This window comes from Amblyomma americanum, chromosome 8 (assembly GCF_052857255.1).
Source record: "Amblyomma americanum isolate KBUSLIRL-KWMA chromosome 8, ASM5285725v1, whole genome shotgun sequence".
Lineage (NCBI taxonomy): Eukaryota > Metazoa > Arthropoda > Arachnida > Ixodida > Ixodidae > Amblyomma > Amblyomma americanum.
Genome location: NC_135504.1, coordinates 87,438,205 through 87,451,889, shown reverse-complemented (window position 1 = coordinate 87,451,889; position 13,685 = coordinate 87,438,205). Strand labels below are relative to the sequence as shown.

The 13,685-nt window shown below is 50.1% G+C and overlaps 1 protein-coding gene and 1 long non-coding RNA gene across 2 annotated transcripts in view; both read left to right on the top strand.

Moving 5' to 3' along the window:
• The first annotated feature begins 413 nt into the window (after positions 1-413).
• Positions 414-13,685, top strand: part of LOC144101980 (uncharacterized) — a 128,356-nt gene continuing 115,084 nt past the window's right edge. Inside the window, exons 1-2 of the long non-coding RNA XR_013308129.1 lie at positions 414-1,564; positions 3,935-4,155. This is a non-coding gene — a long non-coding RNA (uncharacterized LOC144101980). The remainder of the gene's footprint in view (positions 1,565-3,934; positions 4,156-13,685) is intronic.
• Positions 4,166-11,195, top strand: LOC144101977 (uncharacterized). The gene is made up of 3 exons (XM_077635221.1): positions 4,166-4,251; positions 6,794-6,988; positions 10,532-11,195. The coding sequence occupies exons 2-3, from the start codon at positions 6,890-6,892 to the stop codon at positions 10,997-10,999; spliced, it is 567 nt and encodes a 188-aa protein (XP_077491347.1). The 5' UTR covers positions 4,166-4,251; positions 6,794-6,889; the 3' UTR covers positions 11,000-11,195.

Below are 13,685 nucleotides of genomic sequence, written 5' to 3'. Positions count from 1 at the left end.
CCATGTGGGGTTCTTTAACGTGCGCTGACATCGCACAGTACACGGGCCTTCAGAATTTCGCCTTCATGGAAATTCAACTGCCACTGCCGGGATCGAGCCCGCATCTTTCGGGTCAGCAGCCGATCGCCATAACCACTGAGCCACCGCGGCGCCTAGTAAGGTAAATATTCCAGGTCTACATGCATATATTCAGGGCTGCCAACATCCAAAGTTCGGTGGATACCTCAACCGCGCCATGAGGGAAAGGAAGAAGTAGGGAATGAAAGAAGGAAGAGAGAGCTAGAGATGTACTGCAATTGGAGAGCTTCCGATAAATTTCAACTTCGTGGCGTTTTTTAAAGGGCAACCTGCTTTTTCTTTTACATTTTTCAGTCGATAACATTGCATTCTTTAGAGTTCCTTTTATCCGGCAAAAACCGCTTTTCAAAATACAGAGCAGAAGAACTTTAATACTGCAAAAGCCAGGAAATCTAACTTCGGTCTATACCAAACAGTTGTCATGATAGACGTACCTGTGACGTCACGAATACTGTCGCAAATTGTTTGTGTGCGCGTTGATTGGCTAAACCGGTGATTGTAAGCGACAGCTGGGGTTATTATTTGTCTGAAACGAATAAAAATAAGCTGGAAATCGTACTTCAGGAAGCGCAGAGCTAATATCGACCGGGACACAGACGCGCACTGTGCGGCATTTCACCTCGCTGCTTTAGGCGAATGTACGCAGAGGATGGGTGCTCGTGTCTCGACCTATGCCTTGACTGGTGGCGTCGCAACACGCATCCGGGGCCACCTCAGTGTTGCTTCCTTTGGTCGTAAGATATGCTCACTTCACTTCCGGGGAGCACTGACGTTTCGCTCCCAGCCCCGGAGTCGCCATGTGCGGTTCACGCTCGCTTCATTCGCATGGAGGAATGACGTCGCAGAAGATGCTCGGGGGAATTACGACGCTTGTAAGCGAGCGGCCAGGCTCGCGAAGAGCATATCGGAGAAAGGGCCGCTGCGCCCCTTGGTGTGCTTCATTTACAAGCATGAGACAGTCAATTACTTGAATCTCTCAGAATTTGCGACGAATGGTTCAGCTTCACTTTAAGAAACCAGTACAACCGCTTTTACCAATCAGATAACCATCGCTTGGTTACTTCTACCCGCTTAAAATCTAAGTAATAGACAAGAGTAACAGTGACACCTGCTGGGAGAGGGAAGTCAATAAAGTATTCAAAGTAACAGACTCAAAATAACAGCGCATTTTGAAGCGCACTCTAAGGGTGTGCTCTACATTTCGGCAAATGGGTGTAAAGAGGGGAACGTGGCCATGGCAGTTTAGGGAATACTCTAACATCTATTGTCAATTACTGTGGTTGACCGCTATTCTGTGTGATATTGCAGGAGGCTGCTTCGGTCTCCCGTCAGGCTCATGCATTGCTCGATGCCGACGGCAAGGGAGGGGGCCTCGGGCAGCAGCACAGAGAGCTCCTGCCGTGCCTTCGTTACGTGGGTGCGAGCCGGGGCACCGTCCTACTTCCCAACAGCGCCGTGACCACATCGGGTTGCGTGCGCGGGAAAGGTGGGTGTCCCAGTTGAGGAGGAACAGGAGGTCTGATACCAGAGTTGCGCCTGTGATTTGCCCATCCCCTTCCATGGCAACGTAGTCATTTTAACAGGCAAAAAAAATTACAATCGCTTAACCACAGGATATGGCCAGTGATATCATAAAAACAATTTTAGTTTATTTGAGCTTAACGTCCCAGAGCGACTCAGGCTATAAGGGACGCGTAGTGAATGCCATCGGAATTTTTGACCTCATGTGGTTCTTCAACGTGCACCGACATCGCACGGTACCCGGGCCTCTAGAATTTCGCTTCCAACGAAATGCGACCGCCGCAGCCAGAAGCCAACCTGTGTCTTTCGGGTTCTAGACTATGGGGTTTAACATCGCGAAGCGACACACTACCGACAGTGAGGGACGCCCTAGTCGAGAACTCCGGATTAATTTTTGTCACCTGGGAATCATTAACATTGCATTGACTGCGTACAGAACACGGGCCGTTTTGTATTTGGCCTTCATCGCAATGCGGCTGTGGCTGACAAGATTGGATCCTGCGGCCTTGGGATCAGCAGCCGACGGCCAAAGGCACTGAGTCACTGCGGCGGGTACAGTAAGTAATATGCGTTAGCTGGTTTGTGAAGTGATTAACGCAGCGACGTCACACATGACGGTTATGCTCATGTTATGGGGAACTTAACGAGTCCCTCATAGCCTGACGGAAATTGGCTGGTAATGCATTGGGGCCCCGTAATGCACAGCGCATTTGCGGGCAGCGTCCCGAGAACGTTTGTCGTCTACTCGATCTGTATGTGCATACGCGCAGCGTTCCGAACATGAGCCTGGGCTGCATCCATTGCCTTCCTGCAGCGCGACTAGTGTGTCTTGTAGCCACTGGCAGTTTTTATCATCATTAAAGTGATCGCAAGTGGAGGGCGGAAGCACGCCGCTGCTAACCCTTACAAAAATTGTCTACAGACAGTCTGCAGACTTCTTATAGACTCTGTTGCCTTCCTATAGCTATTCCTTTTTGTTTATACATAGTCTATTGACAAAAATCTACTTAAAGTGTATACCCATAAACCTGTACTATATATAGGCTGTCTATAGAGTTTGTATTGCCTATAAAATGTTTGTCGTTGGATTGTCTATGGAGAGTCTATAGACTTTATAGACAGAAATTTATGAACAGTCTATAGAGTGCCTAAAAAAATTTTTGCAAGGGAACTGTGGCTGCACCGAATCATGCTACCAGAAATCAGCAAGAGCCTCCTTTCACGAACCCCTCTTTGCACACGCACACGTGCTTTCACCTCACCACCTTTGCCTGCTCCCCTTCTCTGCCTTCCACCTTCGGTTTCCTTTTATACCTTCCATTTGCCATACGGAACCGGGGACTGCGAGAAAACATCGGTGAAATGCAGGGTATAACTGCAGAAGTGCATTAGAACTCAATGCGCAAGCGTTTGCTGACAGCCTGCTTGAAGCATCTGTCCAATTTTTTGGTGCATAATGGCTTGTAATGTTTTTCTTTTTTTAACTGGGATGGTGATATGATGCATTTATTTTGTATAAGAAAATATAATTTAAAACAAAACATGCTTCCTGAAGGCTTTGGTTTGTAACAGAGTGCACAAGTGATGCTTATTTTTTTTACTATGATAGCATATTGATTAGTGTAATAAAGTACGTCATGTACAGGGAGCATACTACTTTTGTGTACTTTCCTGTAATTGTCTAAGGCAATGTACTAAGAACTGCGGCAAAATTAGATTCACATTGTACCCTGCAGTGCCTGGGCTAAATAAGATTAGCGTGCAGAATGTTCTGTCTATGCTTGAAGCCTCTGTGCATTTTTGGGAGCATAATGGCTTTCACTTGCACAGTTTAATCAATATGTTCCAATGGTTTTTTGACGGGAATGGTGGTATTATGCATTTATATTGAATAAGAAAATATAATTTAAAACAAAACATGCTTCCTGAATGAAGGCTTGGTTTTGTAACAGTGCACAACTGATGCTCATTTCCTTTACTATGATAGCTTATGGATATGTGTAGCAAAATATGTCAAGTACAGGGAACATACATACCACATTTGTGTATTTTCCTGTAATTGTGTCTAAGGCAATGTACTAGGAACTGCGGTAAAATTAGATTCACATTGTACCCTGCAGTGCCGTAATCACTTGGGCTATATAAGTTTAGCGTGCAGAATGTGTTGTTATCAGCCAAGTAAGTGTAATTGTAATTTGATTATTTCATCAACTAGCACATCATAGTCTGTACCTGTTCGCTTTAGCGGGTTGCTATAGCTAACAGGGCAGTCTATCTGTATATACACTGCACATATGCATAAACACACCACCCATAGTACTATTATATCGTGTAGGACGACTCCAGCATTACAGCGGACGACGTGCAGAAGCTGAGCTACCACCTGTGCCACACATACGCCCGGTGTGCAAGAAGCGCGAGTGCCCCAGCGACCGCATACTACGCTCATCTGGCCACATTGCACGCAAAGCACCACATTGCCAGCAAGGTGGACATGTCCAGCTCTGTCAGCGAGTCGTCCGGGTGCAGCAGGGACGCAGTGTTGTCCACCGTCCAGTTTGTGGAGGCCATCAAGGTGTGGGAGGCGCTGCAGGCCACCATGTACTTTGTCTGGAGGAGGAGCTTCTCCACTGTTGCTGCATTCCAGTTCCGGTGAGTCTGGAGGCATATTCACTCATTTCATTCATTCATTCATTCATTTATTCATTCATTCATGCATATAATTTGTCACTCGTAAGTGATAATTGAGTCCTTCTCATAGGCTAAATAAATGTTCTGTCTATGCTTGACGCACCTTTAGGTAATTGGTTAGAGGATGATTTGTGAGATAATGATAAAATTGGTTAAATAATGATAAACGTCGCCAATGGGGGCCCCGCAAGGGCACAAAGGCGAATGCGCAAGTCTAAATCTGTGCATGTGTGCCGGAAAACGGCTGTGGCACGTAATGAGTGCCACGGTCGGGCGCAGTGTCGGAAAGCAGTCTGGGATGGAAAGGACATCGGGCACCCAGGAAAAATTCCTGTTCCCTGGTTGTTCTCACGCCACCAGACCGCCCACGTAGCCCTGACAATAGAGCAGAAAGAAGCCCAGACGGTGACCTTCGAGTGGAGCACCCGCCGAAGGCGAGAGAACGGCTAGCCCGAGTGGCCACGATATCCGCCAGCTCATTGCCGAGAATGCCGGCGTGACAAGGGACATGGAAAAGTGCGAGGGGTCTGCGCGACGCCACTGATGTAAGTGTGGCCTTTATGTGATCCACAGCCGAATCGCGCAGTTGTATGCAGCAGGTGCCGAAAGGAGCGAAGACAATCGGTATATAAATGCACCGGCGCCGTTCCCCTTCGGGAACGGACGTACTCCACCGCCTTCGTAAAAGCCACCACCTCCGGGGGCTACGGACCCGATGCACCGTCGACCCGAAAACGGCCAGCCGCCCGGAGGACTCCGCGCGATCCGGACGCCACAAAAGTGGCGCCCGCAGCTACAGAGGTGTATGCACCATCAATGTACACATAATGCGCCGGCGACAACGCCGCAGCCATCGCCCCATCCACGTCCAACCGACGGTGCGAGAAAGCCACGACCTCCAAGGGATGCCGCGCGGCAACATCAAACGGCGGTTGGACCTCGACAGCTCGGATTAACCTTGTCCCAAAAGCGACGCCTCGGTGATGGGAAAAGAGGTGAAATTCCGCGTTTATTCTGTCGAGGTCTATCGCTTACGAAGGGGCGTGCTCAAGGATCTGCAACGCCCACGTGCTCGTCGTAGAATAGGCCCCCGCCAACGCCACCAGCGGGGACCTCTGCACAGACGCGAGGCGAGTTCAAAGACCGGAATGAGGACACTCAGTCCACCAGACGGGTGAAGCGTATGCGAGGGTCGGGAGCGCACCCGGGCGGTAAAGCGCCCTCATGCGGGCAGGCGCCGGTGAGCCGTTAATCCGTAGAAATGTCGCAAGGCGGGCGTAGAGCGTCTCGGCACGCTTCTTGAGTCTTTCCACATGGGGAATGAACGAGAGAGTGTGGTCAAAGACGATGCCCAGCACCTTGGAGGCGGGCCTGAAAGGCAGGCGGGCACTGTCAATGCGAACTGCGGGCATGGTGCGCTCCATTCCCCACTGCGGGGGGGGGGGGGGGGGGGGGGGAGCGCACACACTGTCTTATCCCGTGAGATGGTGATTCTCACATCCCTCGCCCACGCTGCGACTCGACCGAGAGAATCTTCCGCCAAACACTCGAGCTCCTTTGTGTTGGATCCAGGCACAAGGACGGCCACGTCGTCCGCATGCGACTGCCTGGTGGTGGCGGTGAAAAATGTATTTACTGGTCAGGTTGTGGGGGACTTCGGTCTGGGAGTGGAGCCCTTAGTCCGGGGCCTCAACGGCCCTGGTGGCCACCACAGCCCTGGCGACGAGCTGATCAACCACGCCTGGCGACCGCAGGACATGCTCACAGCTACATTCGGAACGCAATGGGCCGGAAGGCTGAGGTGGTATGATTTAGAGTTATATGCTCCCCGCATAGCGGGACATTGGCGCTGCAGCGAATAGGGTGAACGCGGTGGTTGCGCGCGAGGAGAGGTAACGGCCGGTCCATAAGGGTAATGAAGTGGATTCCAAGAGAAGGAAAGCGTAGCAGGGCGCGGCAGAAAGTTAGGCGGGCGGATGTACGATGGTTGTACAACAACATCGTGGATGTGCACAATATCATAGAACAATGTTGTCCGATACAGCTATGTTGAAATTATTAAACAGGCACGCATGAACACCATTGGCCATAGCTACCTCGTGCCACATGTAGCTTATGCTTCGCGCTTCTCATTCACTGTCAGTGATATCACTCGCATTGATTCACGCAGTCATTATAACATCTAAAGTACAGCCTGTGGTTTTGTGATTGTTGTTGTTCTGTCTTCACCACTTGCTGCCTTCTTTGAGCGTGGCTTTCTCTATTCCGTGGTTACGGTTCAACAGTAGGGATACAGAATAAAGGACACAACGCAGCTCCGTATGTCATGTTGTGTCCTTATTCAAAGTAACAGCCCGCTTTCTGAAGCGCCCTGCAACTGTGGGGCCTGCAGTAATTTTGCTAGTAGACTGTAAACAGAGGACCCCGGCTGGGGCAGTTCAGGGAACATTCTTGCATGTATTGTCATTACCGCGGCTGACCGCTACTCTGTGTCATATTGCAGGCGGCAGCTCCGGTTTCCCATCAGGCTCATGCATTGCTTGATATCGGCGCCATTGGAAGGGGCCTCGAGCAGGAGCCCAGCCAGCTCCTAGCTGCAATGCCTTCGTCACGTGGGTGTGAGCCGCGACGCCGACGCACCTCCCAACCGCCCTGTCTTCTCCGCGGGTTGCGGGCGGAAGAGATGAGGGTGCCTCAGGTGAGGAAAAGGGTGGCCGTGATTGGCCGTGATTTCGATGACATCGCAGTTGAAGCAAAAAAGGTTAAGGTGTGCTTAAGCCTTCTTTCACGCCGAAATGCGATAGCATGCATTTCGAGTTATGTTGTCTCTAATGACGGATATAACCAATCATAGACGGCATCTAAGTAATTATTTAAAATGGACAGCCAAGTAATCTTACTAAATTTGTAACTGATTACCACTTATTAGTCAATGCTTGTTAATTAGTTTTTAATTATTGTTCAATTTTCATTATTATTTTGGGCGCGCAATTCTTGTTTAACCAATTTCGTGAATTTCTCGGTACCTTTTGTACGGGCCGACGGCAAAACATTTGCTGACAAGGTTAGGTGAAAACGTAATCGTTACACGCATTCATGCACTAAAATTTCGAAGTGCTGAACCCTGCGCCGTAATGTGCAGAACTCGGCGAAAGCTGTTGCCTTCTTGGTGGCTGTCCCTTTAGAACGCCTACAGTAAAGCAGTAAAGTCTGAGACCTGGATATTTTGTGCCAAAACCTTTGCTACTACCGTGCGCAGTCACGTGACGGTCACGTGTGCGGATGTCGACTGTGTAGGCGTGCACATTAAGCATCCGCCGGGACGGGCTCCCTATAAGAGCTCTTGCAGCAAAACCCGCAACTAAAAATCTGGTTTGCGTACCTAAGGCTGATCTCCCTCTTAAAGACTCCGACATTTATCTTTTCGCATCGCGGAGGGAATTATGCTGTGTGTGTTCTCTTCGGGCAGTGAAGAACGTCGTAGTTCTAACGATGCCCAGAAATATCCGTGCACCGCCCTTTTTCTATTTCGGCTTCACTGAAATACCGCGAACAAGACCGTGATTTCTGCTCTCGATAACCGAATTATATACTGCTGATGGTCATCAGTACGACGAACATGAAATCGTGTGCATAGATTGGCTACTGACCCCGAGGTTGTGGGATATTGGTTGTCCTCCTTTGTCTTTGCGTCTATGCCACCAACTCACGTTTTCCTTTCGTTCGGGTGCGTCATTGTGAAACTTGTCTATCAGGGCAAGCGCAGCTACAGAGAGTGCCAAATCCTTCACTGCATGAGCTTTTTTATTGATAGCACGCACGCTCTTCTGCGCAGCCGTGGGAAATAAACATTTAGACATACCCACTGTCGTGATGAGGCGCAGAGCTGCGGGAAAAGAATCTACGGATACGTAAGAGCTTTCCTCACAAATAGAACGGCTACAATAGGGCTCGGGGAAATCAGGTCCAAGAGCTTTCAAACGCCAAATAAGGGAACGCCGCAAGGGTCAGTGATTTCACCCATACTCATTAACATAGCAATGGTTAAGCTCGCTAGACAGCTAGAAACCATACAAAGCATAAGGCATGCAATGTATGCGGACGACATCACTGTGTGGGTCACTGAGGGCTCACTCAGCAAAAAGGAAGCGAAACTGCAGGCTGCTGCAACGTGCGTAGAAAATTCTTTTAGAGGTTCAAACACGTCAGGTTCAAACACTCTGGTCCTTCGTCAGAAGCGATTCAGAGTATCAACTCGGCGACACAGGTCGCCCGCATGATAACCAGGGTCTCTAGGAAAACACACGGCATGCAGGAGAGCGACACGCATAAGCTTGTAAAGAGCCTAGTGGTTAGCCGAATTACATACAGCATACCGTACTACAACTGCAACAAAGCAGAAATAAAGCTAGCGGACACGATACTTAGTAGAGCATACAAAACAGCGCTGCACCTACCGCAATCAACCTCGACGGTGAAGCTAATGGTTCTAGGTCTGCATAACACCTTTGAGGAGCTAAGGGAGGCCCAACTCGTAGCTCAGCTCCAGAGGCTAAAAAAGACCAAAACTGGGACCGAGCTGCTCAAAAGATGCGGCTACGAGGTTGCACTGTCAGAGATAAAAAGATCAAAACGAATACCCGGTGAACTCCGGCAAACAATTAGAGCAGCACCAATTCCCAAAAATATGGATCCGAACCTGCACAAAGAGCGACGAGCAGCTAGGGCACAGTATGTGCAACAGAACCTAGCCAACAAAGAAAACAGTACGTACACGGATGCGGCTGCATACGGAAGAACTAGACAACATAACAGAAATAGAGCGGTTGCAACGGCAATTAATCATGAGCTCAAAGAAATAGCCAGCGCAACTATCAGGGATGGCACGATTGAGGAGGTCGAAGAGGCTGCCATTGCCCTAGCGACGGCAGAGGGCTACCGTTCTCAAAGGTTCCTAATAATTCTAACAGACTCGCAAACAGCGTGCAGAAACTACATGAATAGCAAAATAGGGGGACAGCGCTCCACATCCTAAAGACAGCCAAATTACCGCCGAAGGAAAAACAATTGCAACACATAATAATGTGGGTACCGGGACACACAGGCATCGCAGGGAATGCCGAGGCAGATAGGAGAGCTCGAGAGCTTACAAACCTAGCCTCCTACCAAACCAGCCTCGAGCAGCCTGATGCAGAACCAGTACCCTTAGCATACTCAGAAATTCTGAATTACTATAAGGGGGTTCAGGATTAGATATCCCCCACGACACAAAAATCTCCACCAGCAGGAAGCGGTCTATTGGAGACAACTACAAACGGGAACTTTCCCGAATCTAAACATACTAAGCAAGATCCACCCAGGACTATATAGCAGCAAATGCCCCTGGTGCGAGGACAAAGCCACAATAATTCATATAACATATTGTGAAAAGAGGACAAAAGCGGCTGCAATAAACAGAATCCCGAGAGCGGAGTAGTGGGAGAGGATGCTTTCCAGCGAGGATCCGGCGGTCCAGGCAGGACTGGTCCGGAAAGCCTACCTGGCGGCAAGACTCAGTGGGGCCCTGGACTAGGGGCTCCAACCCTGCCACAAGAGCCACAGACCACATCAAAAGATGTGAAGAGTGTCTCTACACCGAGACCCACCCATATATTTCAATGATAAAAGTTATTACTACTACTTCCCCTTCTAAATTTCTTCCTTCACAGGTCTGGCCTGGCAGCTTCCCCACTGTGCCCTTCTTGTGCCGAACCTGAGACAATAGATCACTTCCTGCTGTTGTGCCGCCGCTTCTCTCATTTGAGGAAGCATCTTTTGCAAATTCCATTTCATCAACGGGGCTTGCCTGTGTCCTCCGCGGTTGTTGTTTCCATTGGCGCTTCTTTGCTAAAACGAAGCGACAGGAGTGTGCGCTCTGCTGTTCAAATTTTTTTTTCAAGAAACGCGGCGACTCGCATTATAATTTCTTTTTCCCGCTCTCAGTCAGTACGACATTGAAACATTACAGGCATTGTAGATTATTATGCACATTAAACCATTGTCCCGTCTTCGATCTCTAAGTTAACAGGACGTTGTCCTTCCCTCTTCCAAACTATCAGACTGCATACTATTACCACTCCTTTTTCCATCAAAACTTTCCTGTATCCAGTAATTAACCGCCTGTGTCTTCGCCACTCCCCCGTAGTGGGTATGTGCCAGCAACGTCTGAGGCCTTCCTTCCTTCCTTCCTTCCTTCCTGCAGGGCCCGTTCTCTGCCGTGAGCGTTTTAAAGCATCCTCAGTCCGAGGCTGCTGCGGTGGATGCCCACCGAGGACCAGGCGGATCCACCCAGGGGACTGAGCCGGCGCCGCCCTTGTCTGCACCTCCGCAAGGATCGTTCCCACAGGGCATCCAGGATGGTGTGTGCCCAACGGCGACGCAGCTGCTCCCTGCCACCACCAGCACCAATGGCGCAGCCTCCTGCTCCACCAGCAACGGCCACGGTGATGCCACAGCAAGTCTCCCCAGCACACGCACCCGGGCTCCCTCCAAAAATACGCCGGCCGCAGACATCTCCTCGAGGAGGTTCACTCACCTCCGGGGGAAAATCATCGGCACGGCCGCCATGGAGCGCGATGAGGAGTGGCAACGAGTGTTTCACAAAATGTTCTTTGAGGAACTCCGAGATGAGCTGGACCAGTGCAATCTTAGCCGACGCGCCGGCCATTAACCCACGCGGCGATGTTTCTGCTGGAACTAGTCTGCTTGGTATACGGAGTCGCACCTACCTGAGTCATCGTTTATGGATGGACGGGCCCAGTTAAGAGCACTGGGAAAAAGCATGATCAAGAAAGAACTCGGTGCCACGTGTCGCCAGGGTACAAGATAACCTGTCGCCGCCAAGGTGAAGCTCAGTCTGCTTTCAATAAACGGCAATTATTATTTTTAAACAATTTTCACCGCCTTTCTGCGTGTATTTTATGCGCTCCGCGTCCGCGTGCTTCTGTGCTCACCGGTGGCATGTTGTGGTTTTACAAGGATAGTTGGTTATAGTGCTTCTGCCGAGATTGTGATCTCGTGGTTGCTTGTGTCACTGTCCATATAGAGCGTTTCACCGAAAAAAGATCGTAGCTAGGCACTAACCACACGCAGCTACGATGAGGCACGCACTTGACATGTCCTGCCAGAACCGCGCCGTAAAGACAGGGATAAACGAGGGAGTGAAAGAAGAAAGAGGAAAGTGAAAATTGGATTTTGATGAAAGGCGCGGCGCAGCGGCGGAACACCTGTGGCTCGGCGCTACCAATAGCTAATACTAAAGCTGACCTGATTTTCAGCGACTCTAAAACAGGCATTCGGAATTTGGCGAGGGGCAGAAATATCTCTCACAGCGTCAAGGTTGCTAAATAGGGCCACGGGGCCAGGGACTACGGAGGTGGAAATTGTCTGGGTACCGGCACACTCTGGGAACCCTGGGAACGGTGCTGCTCACATGAGTGCTTTAGGTTTCGTCAGCCAAGCAGGTGAGCCAGACGTTTCGGGGAGGTCCACGAGAAATGGGCTTTTTGTCTTTTCACAACGTTACTAACCATTACATTCTTGAGCGGAGAATTTACCCGCCCCCGGACAAGCAATTGGTGAAGGCGCTGGAAAGCGTCTTGCGAAAATTGCAGACGAGATCTTTAACTTATACGTGTTAAACAAAATCTACACGTACGTTCAGCCGAAATGCAAATGCTGTCAGGAACTGGAAGACTATGACAACATATGTAGCTGTAGCATGGCGCCGCCACCGGCGGATATTAAGCGTGATCATTCGAGCAGTGGGAGGCAGGCCGTGTTGGCGAGCTCAGACCCGGTCGTCCGGACCAGGGCCGTGGAGTGGGCCACCCAGGTCGCCGTCAGCCATAGGTTGATGGTCATCTATCACGGAATCGTCCGCACATGCGTTCTGACGAAAATGAAGTTCTTCCATCCATGTGGTTCGGGGCAACTATTGACTAGCGACGCTTACCCGAAATGCGCCGCTGACTAGAGAGAGAAAAATGAAATGAAAAATGTTTTTTTTTGGGGGGGGGGAGGAAATGGCACAGTATCTGTCTCATATCGGCGGACACCTAAACCGCGCCGTGAGGAAAGGGATAAAGGGGAGTGAAAAAATGAAGAGGTGCCGTAGAGGAGGGCTCCACAATAATTTTGACCACCTTGGGATCATTAACGTGCACTGACATCGCACAGCACACGGGCACCTAAGCGTTTTGCCTCCATAAAAACGCAGCCGCCGCGATAGAGTTTGAATCCGAGAACGTGATCCTGGTCAGTGCCCGAGCGCCCTAACCACAGAGCCACCATGGAGGGTCAACAGGGAACATGCCAAAAATAATTTCGTATCAGAGCCTGGCAAACCCCTCAGTCTGGGAGATATGCGACCTATATCCCTAATCTGATGCGCCGGAGGAGGAGGAGGAAAAATTTATTCAGATCACAAAAACGGTGGGTTCAGTACGAGAACCCATTGGTCGCCATCATAATGCGGCCCCTCTCAACCAGCAATTTCTGGTCGAGTGGGCTGTGGCTATGAAGGGTTGCCTCCCAGCGCTCATGAGTCGGATCGGGATTGCTGTCCAAGTCTGGGTTTTTTTTGACATTCCCAAACCGCGTGAAAGAGTGTGCCAACTGCTCCACAGAAAGGGCAGGACGAATTGTAGGTTTCTGGGTACCATTTACTCATTAGGTAAGGATTGGGCAGAGTATTAGTTTGTAGTCGCCTGATTATGTGCTCTTCATATTTACTTAGGGTTTTGTGAGGAAGAGGATATTCCCTTCTTGTGATCTTATAGTACTCCGTAATTTCTGCGTAGCTTAGTAAGGGTGAGGGGTTGTCAACTATGTAAGAGAGAGGCTGCGTGCCAGATGCTCGGAGGAGAAGAGCTCGAGCAGCTGTGTTGGCCGCCTCATTGCCCGTCGTAGAAGATCTGGATGTTGGAAGGATTAGACCTTTCCAAAATTTCTCAACGCGGAGCGCCAACGCGGCCTCTGAGGTAATTGCCGGAAAAGACGCGGGTTCGATCCCGGCCGCCTCTGTCGAATTTCCATGGAGGTCAAATGTTGGAGGCCCATGTACTGTGCGATTTCAGTGCACGTTGAATAACCCCAGGTTGTCACAATTCCGGAGCCATTTGCTACGGCATCCCTTATGACCTGAGTCGCTTTGGGACGTTAAATCTCTATAAACCGTAAACTGCTGGAGCATGTTGTCCTCAACATGCTGAGTCGATACATGGTCGACCAACGGCTGTCCGCACACCATGCTCGGCTATCGGTTTTGAGGAAAGGAAATGGCGCTATAACTCTCTCAGTTCTCGATGGATACCTGAACCGCCCCTTGAGGAGAGATAGGAACGTGGGAGTGAAAA

What these genes read in the sequence shown, in the direction of transcription:
- LOC144101977 (XM_077635221.1), top strand. Translation starts at nt 6,890, where the DNA reads ATGCCTTCGTCACGTGGGTGTGAGCCGCGACGCCGACGCACCTCCCAA. An exon ending in AAGAGATGAGGGTGCCTCAG is followed by an intron (nt 6,989 to 10,531) that starts GTGAGGAAAAGG and finishes TCCTTCCTGCAG; the next exon opens with GGCCCGTTCTCTGCCGTGAG.